At 36.6% G+C, this 15756-nt stretch overlaps 1 protein-coding gene across 1 annotated transcript in view; it reads left to right on the plus strand.

The window, feature by feature from the left end:
* Nucleotides 1-12292: 12292 nt before the first annotated feature.
* LOC121430288 overlaps nt 12293-15756 on the plus strand; it is a 39296-nt gene continuing 35832 nt past the window's right edge. The window contains exon 1 of the mRNA XM_041627566.1: nt 12293-12700. Within this exon, the coding sequence (XP_041483500.1) occupies nt 12610-12700 (91 nt within the window). The 5' untranslated portion in view covers nt 12293-12609. The remainder of the gene's footprint in view (nt 12701-15756) is intronic.

Below are 15756 nucleotides of genomic sequence, written 5' to 3' on the forward strand. Positions count from 1 at the left end.
GGAGCGTTGCGGCCAACCGACCGCGCAGTTTAAATTAAAATATTAAATAAAAGTTCTTCAAGTTCAAATAAAGGAGCGTGCCACTTGTGGCTCGTCATGGATCAATTGTGACTCGTCAGGGGGGAGCAGGGATACATCCCTAGCATGGTACCCCCCGTAGGTACGCTAATCGGAGGGAAGACATGCAGTAGAGTTGTACTGGTAATTAGTTGGACAGGCCTATGCCGGTGAGAGAGATATATAGATCGAACCAATCTTGCTAAAGATAGTGATAAATATGTATTGATTAAAATTTGGAGGATTTTAGTATTCATCACAATGATATAACTTGTAATAAATATCATCACTATTATCATTATGATCATCACGATAATCATGATTATTCAAAATTGTTTCATCATCCTTTAGTAAACTGAAAGATATGACCCAGCCCTTTCATCCTGGAATAATTTTAGGGACATTTATCTTTCCATTTTCTCCTTGTCTCTATTTCGCTTTCCACTATACAGTGCGTATCCAAAAAAAAGTTTACACTTTGAAAAAATCCTGTAAAATTATACACTTGTAATATCCTGAAGATTTTTCCACATTTGCGGAATAACAGTAGTAATATGTTGACACAATTCAAATGTCGCACTGAACGATATAGATCAAGTCCAATTCCTTTCCTTGTGTCAATTCTGAATGAAAATAAAATGAACTGAATAGTAATACAGAGGGGTCCGTTGACTATAAAACACAATGTCTGTATTGTCCTCGATTGAGCCACCTCCTCCTTTTGAATCCTAAGATTCTGCAAAATTGTATTATGATCATCACGATAATCATGATTATTCAAAATTGTTTCATTATCCTTTAGTAAACTGAAAGATATGACCCAGCCCTTTCATCCTGGAATAATTTTAGGGACATTTATCTTTCCATTTTCTCCTTGTCTCTATTTCGCTTTCCACTATACAGTGCGTATCCAAAAAAAAGTTTACACTTTGAAAAAATCCTGTAAAATTATACACTTGTAATATCCTGAAGATTTTTCCACATTTGCGGAATAACAGTAGTAATATGTTGACACAATTCAAATGTCGCACTGAACGATATAGATCAAGTCCAATTCCTTTCCTTGTGTCAATTCTGAATGAAAATAAAATGAACTGAATAGTAATACAGAGGGGTCCGTTGACTATAAAACACAATGTCTGTATTGTCCTCGATTGAGCCACCTCCTCCTTTTGAATCCTAAGATTCTGCAAAATTGTATTTATATTTATGTCATTTGTTTGCATTTTATTAATTGAACATGTTAAATATAAAAGTCAATGTTTACAACTATTTTACTTACTTTAGACCCCCTGGACAGTTAATAATATATACATACATCCAACAATTCTCGATCCTTTTAATGTACTCACTAACTCACCCATAAATTGGACCTTCATTTTAAAAAAATAATCCATTTAAGTACGAGCTAACCCATCAAATGGACATGTATATTGTATTACCAGTTGTGAGAATTATGTTTTCTATTCGCAATTGACTGCCTCCCTCGCTTTATCTTCTTATACCTTGTATAGCTCTGACTACCCTTTTTTCTTATTTATTTGATTCACCCGCTCTCTCACACTTTCTCATACACTCCATCTTGTTTCATCTCCCCCCCCCCCCCCCCCCTCTCCTATTATTTTTCTCCCGACTCTCTTTCACGATCATTCGTTTGTTTCCCCTCTCAATTTATTTCTCTTTTGTAAGTGCTTATTCTACCTATACTTCTTAATAGTTAATAATTGTAATACATATTTGAAATTTGTTACAGGCCACCTATTGTGTAAACATTGTTACTTCAATTCAGAATTTCTGCTATTGTAATAATGTTTTGTATTTTAATCATTTTATCCAGTACTTTGTAAATCATTTTGTATCTGTTTGCTCGAAATAAATACCATTATTATTATTATTTTAACATTGTTACAGATCCATTAAAGCAAATGACGGTATAACTGTCGAAAAACATTTCCGCTTGAGTGAGCACCACTTACTTTAGAAAAGTTAGTGAAAAATGATTTGCGCAGAACTTTGAAATAGTTATGCGAATAAAAGTAGACCTTAAAGCCTGTGTATAGCTTTGGTAAAGGGTCAATAATGTGATTGATAATCGAATATCATCTAATATGACAGTCTTACTGAAGCGTAGAGACCGTTAGATATTTTTCCAACTGCACTTCTCTGAGAAAATTTTAAATATTCAAATCTTGGATATATAGCGCCCTCTCTCGGCGATGCTTGTTTTAAATTAAAAAATGGGCATTCAAGCACTTATAAATTTAGTGATAAGATATCCAAAAGTTACAGACAAAGAACATATCTTGAAAGTTTCAGCCCATTCCATGATTTGGAATAGGATTTAATTGAAAGACAAAAACACACATATATTTTAATTTGATCGGGTGACCCGATCAAGTTAAATTTCCATGTAAAATCGCAAAATTTATCCTGCAAAACACATTTTCATTTCATATCCTCCACATCATAACTGTTGTAGGGCATATCCATTCATATTAGCTAGCAATGAATTGGAATAGTGATAGGTGCATTTTGGTGGATTTACCAAAACTATACACAAGCTTTAATCATGAAGAACACACAGAATTAACTAGTAAAACTGATTTGAAGATATCTTCTACCTTGTTTGACTTGTTTCTTTGTCCAAAACACTTCGAAGAGTGCATTTCGCCCCACCCAACTCCCCCACACACCGAGGCCATCGCGACGATACTTGCTTTACGATGAGCTAAACTTTTGTTCAGATTCAGTTATGTCCTCAGATCCAGCTGACACAAATTAAGCTTGATTTTCATTTTGTTAATCATTGCTAAGCTTGGGAAAAGTATGTAGAAACAAGTATTTGATGAAAAATGAAATGTCAACCCACTTAAAATGCTGGTGATGTCCGATATAAACTTTTTTCTTCAGATTCAGTTATGTCCTCAGATCCAGCTGACACAAATAGGGTAAAGGTTGTGCTTACTAAGTGTTGAAATTTCAATTTGGGTGGCAAAATTGTTACAAAATGCCTGAATGTATCCGTTTGATTTCAATTGACTAAAAGTGCAAGGGATATGTATGAGAAATGTTTCGCAGGGTAAGTTTGATTTCGCCCTTTCCCATTGACACAGCATGAAAACGAGAATTTCTGCGCAAACAGATTTCTGCGAGCTTTATAAAAATGGACAGTGCTCTCTCAAGTGTAACATTCTGACAAAACTTTTACTTTCATTGGATAGATGAGACCCAAACCCAAGATTATATGTGAAAAAATTACCCACATGTTGTATATTTTTTAATTCCCAGGGCTTTTTTTAAAGTGTAAACTTTTTTTTGATACGCACTGTATAATATCTCCTTTCTCACTCTCTCTTCAACTACACATACACAGAAACACAAAGAGGCAGGACTAAACAAATGTATTTATATAAAAAGGACAATATGCCTTTTTCTTTAATGAAATATATCTTGTCACTTGAAAAGGAATTGCTATCATTTCTTAAGTCCACGGCGAAATGTTATGCTATACCAGAATTCTATAAAGACTAGTTTATATGTCCGTTTTCAAGTATGTGTTGTGATTAAAACACTTTATAAATACACATTTTCATCATAATACATACAGACCCGCAGCACAGCGCACTACTAGCGATGTGTGTATACAGCTAAATTGGCAACGCAATTTTTTTCTGCTTGTATATTCAGTTTCAGTTCGACACGCGAAGCAACAATTTTCTCGACTGTTTTGGTAAATTTGAGGATGTTACAATAGATTATTCATATATTGCGATGATTTACAACTAAAGGTAGGTGATTGACGTCCATAGAGATTTTCAGGGATACGATGTAATGAGAGTAGAAATAATAATACCGTTTATTTCTGACCAAATCGACTCGAAATTCGACTGTAGCGCTCACATTTCCTCGCTGTGCAATTGCAGTGCGCATGCCTAAATGTGAGGCTCGTACAATAACTGGGTAGCATGATGAAACCGGAGTTCTAAATTACATATTTTGCTAACTGCAGGGGGTTTACTGCGGGAACAAGCCATTTCCTAATCAATGTATTTTTCTTCGTTTTTTCAATATATCGAAAATACCTCAGGTTCAACTGAAGCAAAAGTTAAAACTAAAGCACTTTTGATCGTTCGGCCCACGGCCTATATGTATTGCTAGGCTATACGGTCGGGCCGCGCAGGCGTGGTGTAACAAGGCTAATACTTGTTAGCAAATGAGGTCAACGCGTAATAGGTCAATGAATGTTTATCATTTACGGTCAGTAACGGGTTTTCATTGTTTCTATGTTAATGAAAATATGACATCATTACCTAATTAAATGTTTAGTCCGCCGATGCGTATAAACTTTTTGTAATAATTACTGAGCGTATTTTGTCGGTTCGTGGTTTCGTTAGCATGCCTACCAACGAACGTAGAGGGCAGCAAAACTTTCCAGTATTGCTCTTCGAAAGGTCCACTCGATACGCGCATACAATTGAAGTGCGCGCACAATTTAGTAGGCATGCCAACGAAACCACGTACCGACACAACACACTCAGGTATTACTATATAGCAAAAAAAGGAGATAAACGAAAAGATTATGACAACACTATATTCAAATAATAGAAAAAATCAAAATATGCCAACAATGGAATTATAATGTATCTTATTTTAGAAATAAAATTATCACTAAATCATTGTCATTATCTTTTAATTAATCGTCAGGATGAATTTTATCATTAAACAATCTGCTAATTTCACCCTGATTTCGCCAAGCTCATTTTGGGACCACATTTAAGCTCCACCCCTCACTCAGAGAACCGTTATAGTGAATTGTAGAGTTTTCTTTTCATTTCCTCATTTTAAACACTTTTGTTAGAAAGGTTTTTGCATCAAATAGGGCCTATCATGCTTAAAAACATGAACTATCTGTATTTTTCATTTAATGTTACGTGGTGATGATTACGATTTTCTGACTTTTCATATCAAGTATGATAACAAAAAAATATTTGAGGTTGATAAATTCTTCATCTAAATTTCGCTGCACCACAATACGTCAAGCTACACAATCCAGCGCCGTGGTGGTTTGACCGTGCATATGAGCATGCATGCCCAGCGGCGTCCCGGTAGGTTTGGCTCGTTTTACCGGTTGGTGGTATCTGAAATTCTGTATGCATGATAAATTGGTGTAAAATTATAAAATGAAAATAATACCTGTGACATAGACCTTCGTCGCTTGATAGTTAATAATCGATACCCGTCAGAGCATGGCTCTGTAGCAACTTCACATTTTCTTCCAATTATACAGAACTTTATTTTCTATAAAGTCCATTCACCTTTGTAAATCACATGTTTTCACACATTTTTAAGCGTACGAATGTTTCCTGGCTTATAATTCTTTTGACATGTACGCGGATTTCAAAGGTCCATGCCTTATAGACTTCTGAACAGCCAATCGAGTTTTGTTTACAATCCATCAACGAATGACAGCTTTTGTTCATGGTCATCAAAATTTTATTCAACCGATGATTTCAATTCAAGGCGTGGCTTATCTCCGGGCTTCATCTGAAGAAACCGAGACTTCTCTGCATTTACTTTTACACACGACAGAGCAAGTGCATTATTTGTTATATAAAATAGCAACTCAGAAACAAATTTTTGAAAATGTACAGTACACTTTTGTTGTACTTCTCCAGGGACTTCTACCGCACTGGTTTCCTTGAGCGTGCAATGTCAATTTTCGTTGCTCACCTTTTGCACTGCCGGCCGTGCAGTGCATCAGAAAAGTTGGATGTCATGTGACGCGTATTAGCCATTCGCGATGCTTGAAATAATACACCTATTTTATTACTGCCATTATTACCTTCGGAGCTTAATCCATGGACTATGAAAATCAAGTCAAGTGTGCCTTTTTTATTACAAGTCAGACAGTTGGTGAGTAGAATAAGTAGAGAACATAGCAAAATTGTAGTTAGGAAACCATTTCATACCACATCCTGTCAATTACTACTGAAGCTCGATACTTTACCGGATACTCGATACCGGATAAATTCGGTCTAATATTGTATAGGTCTAGCAATGGACTAGATCTAGGTCTAGGGCTTGGCTTTGCTATAGCTCGTGTACTTGCCGTATTCGTTCTCCGCTTGATGGATTGAAAAAAGCTCCGTCGGATTTGTGGATATACTGTATTCATATTTTTAGACTCCAGTCTACACTGGGAGTTAAATTTAAGATTCTAACTTTGACCAGTTACCGTTGCTCAACTGCCTTAGTGCCACAACATTGACAGACCAAGTCCATATCTTGCTTGGTCGATTCGCGTGGAGTATGCGGCCAGCACTTTTGTTCGAGTACGCGCACTTACCTATATATGTGACGGGGAGTTTCGGCGTCGCGCTGTTAGGACAGAAGATCAAAGTCTTGGCTGGTGCAGTTTGGTAGGGGCAGCGAAATTATAAGCAGAATGGTAAATACAATGTCACCAGACCATGTATTTTTATTGATGTGTAAACTACAAAAATCATGATTACTTTTTGTCTTACTTTTTTAGCAAAATACATTACCATCCTACAAATAATACTTAACATTCTCTATTGGGATTCTCATTGTCCACGAAAAATAATAAAATTGAACAAATTGAAAAAAGATCAACTCTACAATCTACCCCAATGTTCTCCGAATAAGAGGCGGAGCTTAGAGTGGTCACAAAATCTGAGCGGACTTTCCTAATACTAATAGAAACATGTTTGTGTGTTGCTGCCCTCTACGTTCGTTGATGCCTACCGTACTTTTATTCGACTGTACCTTCCTAAAAGCAATACTGCAAAGTGTTGCTGAGCATTACGTTTGTTGGTGTGTCTTACAGACTGAAGCTAAAATTGTTCTAAGAATACCATTTTGGAGAGATTCTAATGGTATTTTATCTCACTGATTTCGGCGGAGATAAAATATTTATATATAAGAACAAAAAAGTAAGTCCCCCCTAAATCAAATTGCTGTAACATTTGAACGGAAATATTTTGATTTAATTTTTGATTAAAAATGAAAATTTTTGAAAGTCACTAGTCGTTTTTCAGATTGTGCAAGTACAAAGTTGGGCAAAAGTTGTCTTTAGGTGAATTTTATGGTGGTATGCTGTTTTACTATCCATCATTTAGTCACTCCATTTTGATATCGTATGTTCATGGTTGAGTGAGCACAGTGTATTGCAGGGGCCGCGGAAGCGGGGGGGGGGGGCTTTAGGAAAAGAATACATTTATGCTGTATAAAGATTATTCATTCCTAAGTTTTCAAATGTGCTCGCTCAACCATGAAAATGTTAAAAGTTCGGAAAGTGTGTGGTGATAGAAATGATGGATGATAAAAACAACAGCAATTAAAGTCACATTTGAAACAGAATTTGCCCCTAATATTCACTTTATTACCCTTTAAAATAAGTCTGTGACATTAAGAATACAAATTTTCCCACTTTGATGCGTGCTCACTCACCCATGAATAAACAAATTGATTTCATTTTTGCACAGAATTCTGCCCATAGGTTGATAAACATTACTGCCAAAAGACATTGCTAAAGGCAGCCTTGGAAAAAAAGTTCCACCATATTGAATAAGGGGTTACTTATTCTTAAACATATGCACCTATAACATGTATAATGTACACAAGTCTATGAGAGACAAAGTCAAAATTTTAACAAATATGAATGAGGGTTTGTTCATGGACGGTTTTTCTTACTTCTGCATGCCAACAGTTATTTCATTAAACTTCGCACATGGCTTCAGAGTAACACTATCCAAAAGGCGCGTACACCAAAATAACCATTCGATACGACACAGAGTGGGGCCAAGGCCTTGAACATTCTTCTCATTTGCATAATTTTCTAATATTGTGTGCTCACTGATGCATTAAACATCGGGATTTTCATAAAAATCAAATCAAATGAACTATGCAAGGAGGTTTGTGACAGATATCCATGGTTACAATTTTTTCCAATAACGTAAAAAAGAGCTAATCACATTCCACATGTTCATTCAAGCGTGGATATTTAAATAAATTCCTTTGAATCATTTAAACATGTTAATTGGTCATGAACATAACGAAAAATTTGAGAAAAGATCATTTTCAGTTCCCAAAATGAAACAATACTTGCCTATGATATTAGAAAATCGTATTTTGGTTTTCAATAAATGTTCATTGAACCGTGAAAGAAACGATGAATAATGTTGAAGAAACTCTTCCCAATAATAACTGTCATCATATTTTATCATTTTTATTGATAGAAATGTGTAAAAAAAATCCAATTATAGAAAATGTGGACTTGTGTTTATTCAACCGTGAAATTTAGCCCAAAAAGTTGCATCGTCTTTTAAAAAGTACCTTTTACAAGCCTTCTGAATAATTTTTATGATGAGAATGTGGAATTAGTTCCAATATTTTATGGAATCAAAGTCATGATATTTGGCTTGTGACTTTTGGAAAGTGACATTTTTGCCTTCTGACGGTGCTCACTGAAGCATGACGTAAAATGCGTCCATAATATTTACTGAGAGAGTAGCTTATGAAATTACCTACACGCTCATTTAAAAATGTATTTAAAACTCGCATTGGTTCGAAAATTATTGATGTTTGTTTAAGGGGGACTAACTTTTTTGTTGTGTATATATTGACTGGCCTTGGGGGGGGCATCAAAATATGTCGCCTGCAAAATAATCATATTGGCCCAATTCTTTAGACGAGGGCAACATGATTAGACGAGAGCCGTGGTGTAGTGATCCTGACTCTCGCCTTGTAAGCAGAAGGTCGTGTGTTCGACTCCCACTGCGGTCTAGCTTCCTTTTGCAAGGCGTTATTCCACACTGTGCCACCCTCGACCCAGGTGCTAAATTGGTACCCGGTAGGATGCGAAAGATATTGTATGTTTGATTTTGCCGGCGCCATAATGTGGCTGCGATGAATGCAAGGAATGCTCCCCAGCGAGTGGAAATTGTGTAATTTTCGTGCTTGAATGAAATGAATCCAATGACCGGGGTAATAACATGCTGTAGCGCGCTTTGGGCCCTTCTGGGAATAGCGCTTTATAAAAATTTGCTAGTATTATTATATTATTACTGTGGGATCTTACCTAATAAGTTGCGCGATTCCTCTGCCTTCGATAAACATGTTAAATATGTCGTTCCCTCAACTTACGACTTCTCCCCCTCCTTATTACATCGTTCAATTGATTTACCATGTCGTTTCCTCAGCCTAACCATGCCTTTTCATCTACTTACAAATGGTTCCCGCGACCCATTCAACTAAATTGTTCCTTCGTCTTAATATTAGGCCGTGTGAACGTATTGATAAGTCAAGGGAATACAAAAGTCGTGTTAACTCAAGGGGCTCCGGACAATACTACTCCACACAACATGCAGGGCAAATGACCTAAGCTAGATGTGATGAAAGAGATGAAATTGGTTAATATTGGCCCGATTCTTTAGACGAGGGCAACATATTGTAGAATCTTTGTATTGGCCATTTCTACCCCTGCCATTCTTACCTCTGCTATTTTTACCTTTGCAATTTTTACCTCTGCCATTTTTACCTTTGCAATATTTACCTCTGCCATTTTTACCACTGCCATTTTACACCTTTTTCAGATTCTTGATAAATTTAACATCATATTGCCATGATGAATACTTCTATGCAATGGCACAAATGGGGTATTGCAAGAAACTTACGATTAATTGTAAGTGTATTTCCGGTCCCTAAATCAATCATACGTCTTGTGATTAATTGTAACTTTGTGATTGATCGCTAACTAGTATGTCTGTTAAAGCAAGGAGTGTACTCTGATACTGATCTATCGATTGTAAAATTGCAACAGTGGAGGTACTGTGGCCGAATGGTCACGCCTGGTAATACCAAGTCCGAGGTTTGATCGCCGGCCGCTGCACCTGTAATCGTAGGCAGTGGCGTAACTACGGGGGGAATGGGCTGGCAAAAAAAAAAAACGGTAAAAGGAGAAAGGGAGAGAAACGTAGTGGGAAAGAAGAATTTATTGTTCATTATAATGTTAAAATATATAGTATTATAATTATATTACATAAGAATTTTTTTTCATAACTTTATAAAACATAGTTTGCTCAGGGCCTATCTCCATTGTTCCTGGTGCTCACAGTGTCTGTTTAACGAGACATATAATCCTGTACAAAAACCTTCCTTTTTCAAGTCAATATATACCAAATATATTTCCTCGCACTTCGAGTTATTATTGTTTTATGTAGTGTCATTTGCTTCTCTTTCATGACTACTTAAAGTGATTGCCCCATTTTAAGGTCTTGATATAAAACATTTCCTGTAGATGCTTATTAAAATTAGTGAGTTGGTGAGATATGTCTGCTCTTCAGGAATTCCTAAAATCAGTCCTTAAAAGTGTCCCCTTTTCTGATCTGAATATCAAAAATTTTCAGCTCGCGCTTCGCACTCGCATCCTTTGGTTAGTGAAATACGTGTGGTCTTACAGTGAATTCCTACGAACAAGCCTTAGAATGCTCTTCAGGTCTTAATGTTCTTAAATTTGATTAGTGAGATGCGTATGCTAATCATGATTACAATGACCACAATTGCTTCATGTGTTTACTCTTGAAAAATCAGCAAGCGCTTGGCACTCGCATTAGATGACTATGGTGAGGGATGTATACGCTCAATGGATTCCTAAAATATAGTTCTTAAAATGTCCCTGTTTGGGGTCTTTACAAAAATTCAACTCGCGCTTCCTATTGTTTGTTTAGCGAGACAGGTACGTATCACGAATACAAAAATTTGTTCATAATGTCCTCTTTAGGTCTGAATATCAAAAATTTTCAGCCCGCGCTTCGCGCTCGCATTATTTGATCAGTGAGATACATTTCCGTTTAATGGAACTTTCCTTAAAATGTCTATATTAGGTCAGTATACCTGGCAACTGAGTGAGCTTCACGCGCTCACTAAGTGACTCAATTTTTTTTCCTGGTGCCCCCCCACCTCCTATGCCGCGACCCACGGTACGCCACTGCCCGTGAGCAAGGCATTTAATCTACAATGCTCTTTTATATTTCTTTCAATGGAAATGATGAATGTAATAAACTGAATTGAATTGAAATAATGAAAAAAAAATACAGTTTGCCCAACACAACCTAACACATCGTAGTGATTATACTTATCTGTTTTTCTCTATTAGCTTTGTGTGTGTATTTCAACTATAAATATTAACACAAAATACTGCAGCAATTTTACTGTGACAAACCGCCAACCATGCATGCCAGTATAGGTCATTCTAAAGTAAAATACAGTGTGGGTGCATGGATTCGAAGTATTGTTTCGTCAAAACTGATTGACGCAGTGTTTGCTTGCTTTCAAAAGGATATATATTCATAACAAGTTATACAGCGCGTCCCCCCCAAAAAAAATGTCCCTCTGACAATTGAATTAATTCTAAAATGTGGTAGGATTCTCAAGTAAATGTTTATGAGTAGAAAGCTTATTTCACGATTGAATACTCACTCTGTTACGTAATAATGGTACATTTTAGCCCATTCCAATTTTGCAGCATTGATGCATTTCTTCATTGTCTATGACAGTCATGTTAACCCCCATGTTTACATCCAGGATCTGAGCAGGGACATTTCCCGAATCATATCCAGGCTCATCAGAACATAAACTTGAGCATGTTCAGAAGGACAAGAAGCATACAATATAAGATATGATTAATGATTGATAAGGGGACCCAATGCACCAACTTGAAAGAAATGTGAATGATGGATGAGTAAAATAAGCTGAAAAAAGGGAGAATTCACAACTTCAAGTTCTCCACCCTTTTAGAATGACCTATACTGGCATACTCAGCGAAAGATTTGTCGACAATGATACCGCCATTTCCTTAGAGATACATGTACCTGTACCATTAAAAAGTTAGAAAAAAGGGAAAATCTTCAGGAGATTTCAAATACATCACAAGATCCTGTCGAATTATTTTTTTTATAACTGTAGCCGCAGAGCTAACCCCCGTAAACTGAAGAGGGTGAATATTGGCAATGTCAAATGGGTGGTACCGGTGTGTGTTTTCATCTTGATCCTTTCAGTAAACAAATAACAAGCAGCTATGGACACTTTTTTTCTGATTATTACGATTCAAAGACTGACCTTGGTATAATGACGATAAAATATGCATCCGATATTCATTTTCATTCGGCTTTGTAAGCACCGACCGTTCGGTGTATTATCCAAGATCACCACTTGGACTATTAGCAACAGTTCTGAATCAGGTTGTGTTGTGCATTCTTCATACGATCTCACACATGGGACACTTATCTGATGGTTTGATACACGAGTTGATCGTAGTATATCTTTGTTTAAATTGAAGGAAACCGCCAGTTGGAAATTTCATTGCCTTTAATTGCTTCTTCTTGAATAAACAATAGATTGTTACTTAAATCGTCAAATTCGCATGTCTTTATTTGGCTTTGGGAATTGATTTGGAAAAAAATACAACTTCTGAGTTCATCAAAGGACATTTTTAAAATATTATTCAGGTCCAGATTGTCCTGGATATTCGGCATGTTCGGTAGACCCAGCTACAGTTCAAGGATGTATTCGATTGCAAAAGTTTTGATACTCGCAATCATCACGATGCTAAACGCACATAAAGGTGAGTGGCATTTGAGTGAGTGAGAGTGCGTTGTGGTGTCAGTATGGGTGTCCACGCGTGTGTGTATAAACGATAAACGTATACATTATTGAAGGTCAAGTCCACCCCAGAAAAATGTTGATTAGAATGAATAGAGAAAATCAAACAAGCATAACACTGCAAATTTCATAAAAATCGGATGTAAACGGTATGACATTTTGAAGTTTCGCTTAGTTTTCACAAAACAGTAATATGCACAACTCAGTGACATGCAAATGAGACAGTAGATTATGGCCCCCACCTCACTGTTCTTTTGTTTTTGCTCTTTTTATTAAACTGTTCAAATCAACATTTTGCTGAGATGGACTTGTCCTTTATAGGGGTACTCGTCTCTAAAGAAATTAAATTTGAAATTCACTGAGCAAACGATGAAATCTTATCAAAATATGATAACAAATAACAACGTAATTGAATTTTAAAGTTTAGGTATATTTTGTGAAAACAAGTATATACACCTCATCATGTATATTCCTTTATTACATGGGACCAAAATATTTTGCTACATGTGTGTATGATATTTTCTTGTAACAAAATAAGTTACAGTAATTAATCTTATAAGAATTGAATCAGTTGTCAAGCCAATATTTTCATTTTTGACGGACAAATCTAAACTCATATAAGACATGTAAAACGAATAAATGGAGATAGCAAGTCATCTGTTTGTTCATTGAACATTCATGAAGACATCCATCGAACTGTTTTCCATAAACAACGTAAATCTTTAACAGAAATAACAAAACATTGATATTCCATGGCCGATTTTTATGATTTTTTTTATTTCTTTTGTTTGTCTGATTTATACACTGTGGCCCGTATTCTGAAGTCGGGTTTAAGTTAAACTCAGGTTTAAAGTTGTGGTTTATTAAGTATGGGAAGCCGAAAGTATCAGATTTGTTATTAAGTTGTATGTTTCTTATGTTTACTTGTCTCTTTCCTGATTCATCGATGGTGAAGCCAATAATCTTTTATACTTCCTAGACAATTGTGAATGATTTGAGAGCCAAATGAGCTGAAGTATGATACCTCAACTGTTGGTGATTTATGTAACAATTGGCTCGCCATACTTAAACCACAACTTTATTAACCTGAGTTTAAGTTAAACCCGACTTTAGAATACGGGCCTGTTTGTTTAAATCACATTAATTCATACCCTTTAGAATTGAATGTGCAGTGTGCAGCTGCCACAAAACAAATAGAAAATAAAAAGTGAAAAGGCGTTACTTCACCCTGTTTTCATTTGTGCAAAATTAATATAAATGAAAATGAATTATGCCGCCTCTGTGGCTTGAGCTTTTGACGTGCAGTTCACAACGACGCTATTACATCGTCGTGATTAACAAAACTGAGAGATTGTGCTCCAATACTGATGCAATAGCGTGTTTTCGCCCCAAAAGACAGCACTCCAAAAATTCGAATGTTAAATCAACATTTGAAAGGTTGGAGGAGTGACAACGTTTTCCAAATCTTAGATCCAACCTTGTATAAAGCTGAATCCAACATTTTAAGTGTTGGGTAAAACCATTTAAGGTGGTAAATGCAACATTTAGAAAATGTTGTCACTCCTCCAACCTTTCAAATTTTGAGTTAATATTTCTCTTTTTTAGAGTGACAGCGAATTCAACAACACAGTAAATAAATCGAAATTGCGTGTCAAGTTACAATGAACATGTGGACAGTCTTTGTCGAAAACTGGTAAACCGGATCAGCTGTTTCGGAATAAGTTTCGGAGCTGACCAGAAATTGCGAATATTTCGTTTGTACAGATTCCGAGACCAAACTTCGATTTTGATTCACCAATTCTCGATAAAGACCTAATGATGTTTTATTGTCATGAACGGCTTTTGACAGTACATTGTCTACATTCTTGAAAGAAGAAGACGAAGAGAAGGAGGAAGAAGAGGAGGAAGAGAAGAAAAATGGGAGGAGGAAGAGGATGAAAAGGAGAGGACTTAGGAGAGGAGTAGTAGCAGAAGTAGAAGAAGAAGAGAAAGAGAAGAGGGGAATGAGAAAATGGAGAAAGAAATGTAAGGAAAGCAATGTGGTCAATATTTCAAAATTTGCTCGATCTCCGCGCTTGCATTACCCGTTGAGATGTTTTCATACAAAATATTTCAATATTTTAAGATGTCCCTTTTAGGTCTAATGTAACATAAAATCAACATCAGCTCGCGCGTCGTTCTCGCATTATTGTCTATACAATACAAATTGCTTAGAATTCAGGTCTGAAAGCAAATTAATATCGCGCTTCGCGCTCGCATTAGTTATTTAGTGGAAAACGGACCCTGTTCATAAAACAGCAACGCTTTGAAGTCGTTGTGTCGAAAATAATGCTAGAAAGTTCCGATTTCGCGTCAGGTAATGAAGGAAAGCAGCTCCCGCTTTGCGTTCGCATTATTTATTTAAGGCATGGTCACACCGCCCGAGCGTTGTTGGAGCGGTCGTGGAGCGGAGAGGAAAAAAAATCATCACCGCTCGCTCCCGTTCACCATTTTCGATTTCGCTCACAAAATCGACAAAAAAAACAATCTAAATCGAAAATGGTGAACGGTAGCGAGCGGTGGTGATTTTTTCTCTCCGCTCCACGACCGCTCCAACAACGCTCGGGCGGTGTGACCAGGGGAGCGTTTCATGAAAGGACTTGTCAGACGTTTTATCCAACAAGTCCCATTTTATCCGACAGTTACCATAGGAACAATGCCTATCAGCCAATCAACATCAGAGAAAGATGTCAGATCTGACAACTTGTCCGACCCAGGCCTTTAGGTCTGACGCTGATGGGATTCCTGGGTCCCGTAACACAAAGGTTACCTGATTTTCACGATTGATTATACATCGTAGTCAATGGAATCAATCGTAGAACAATCTTTGCTAAGCTTTGTGTTACGGGTCCCGGGTGCTTCTTTTTTTTAAGTACTCTTACCTCTTTGAGCAGCCGATAAGTGGGGAGGAAGAGGCTAATTGTTTTGTAATTCATCAACTGTTATGATATTTCATTGACTTTTTTTAATCCCTAAAGC

Source organism: Lytechinus variegatus, chromosome 16, assembly GCF_018143015.1.
Source record: "Lytechinus variegatus isolate NC3 chromosome 16, Lvar_3.0, whole genome shotgun sequence".
Classification (NCBI taxonomy): Eukaryota; Metazoa; Echinodermata; class Echinoidea; order Temnopleuroida; family Toxopneustidae; genus Lytechinus; species Lytechinus variegatus.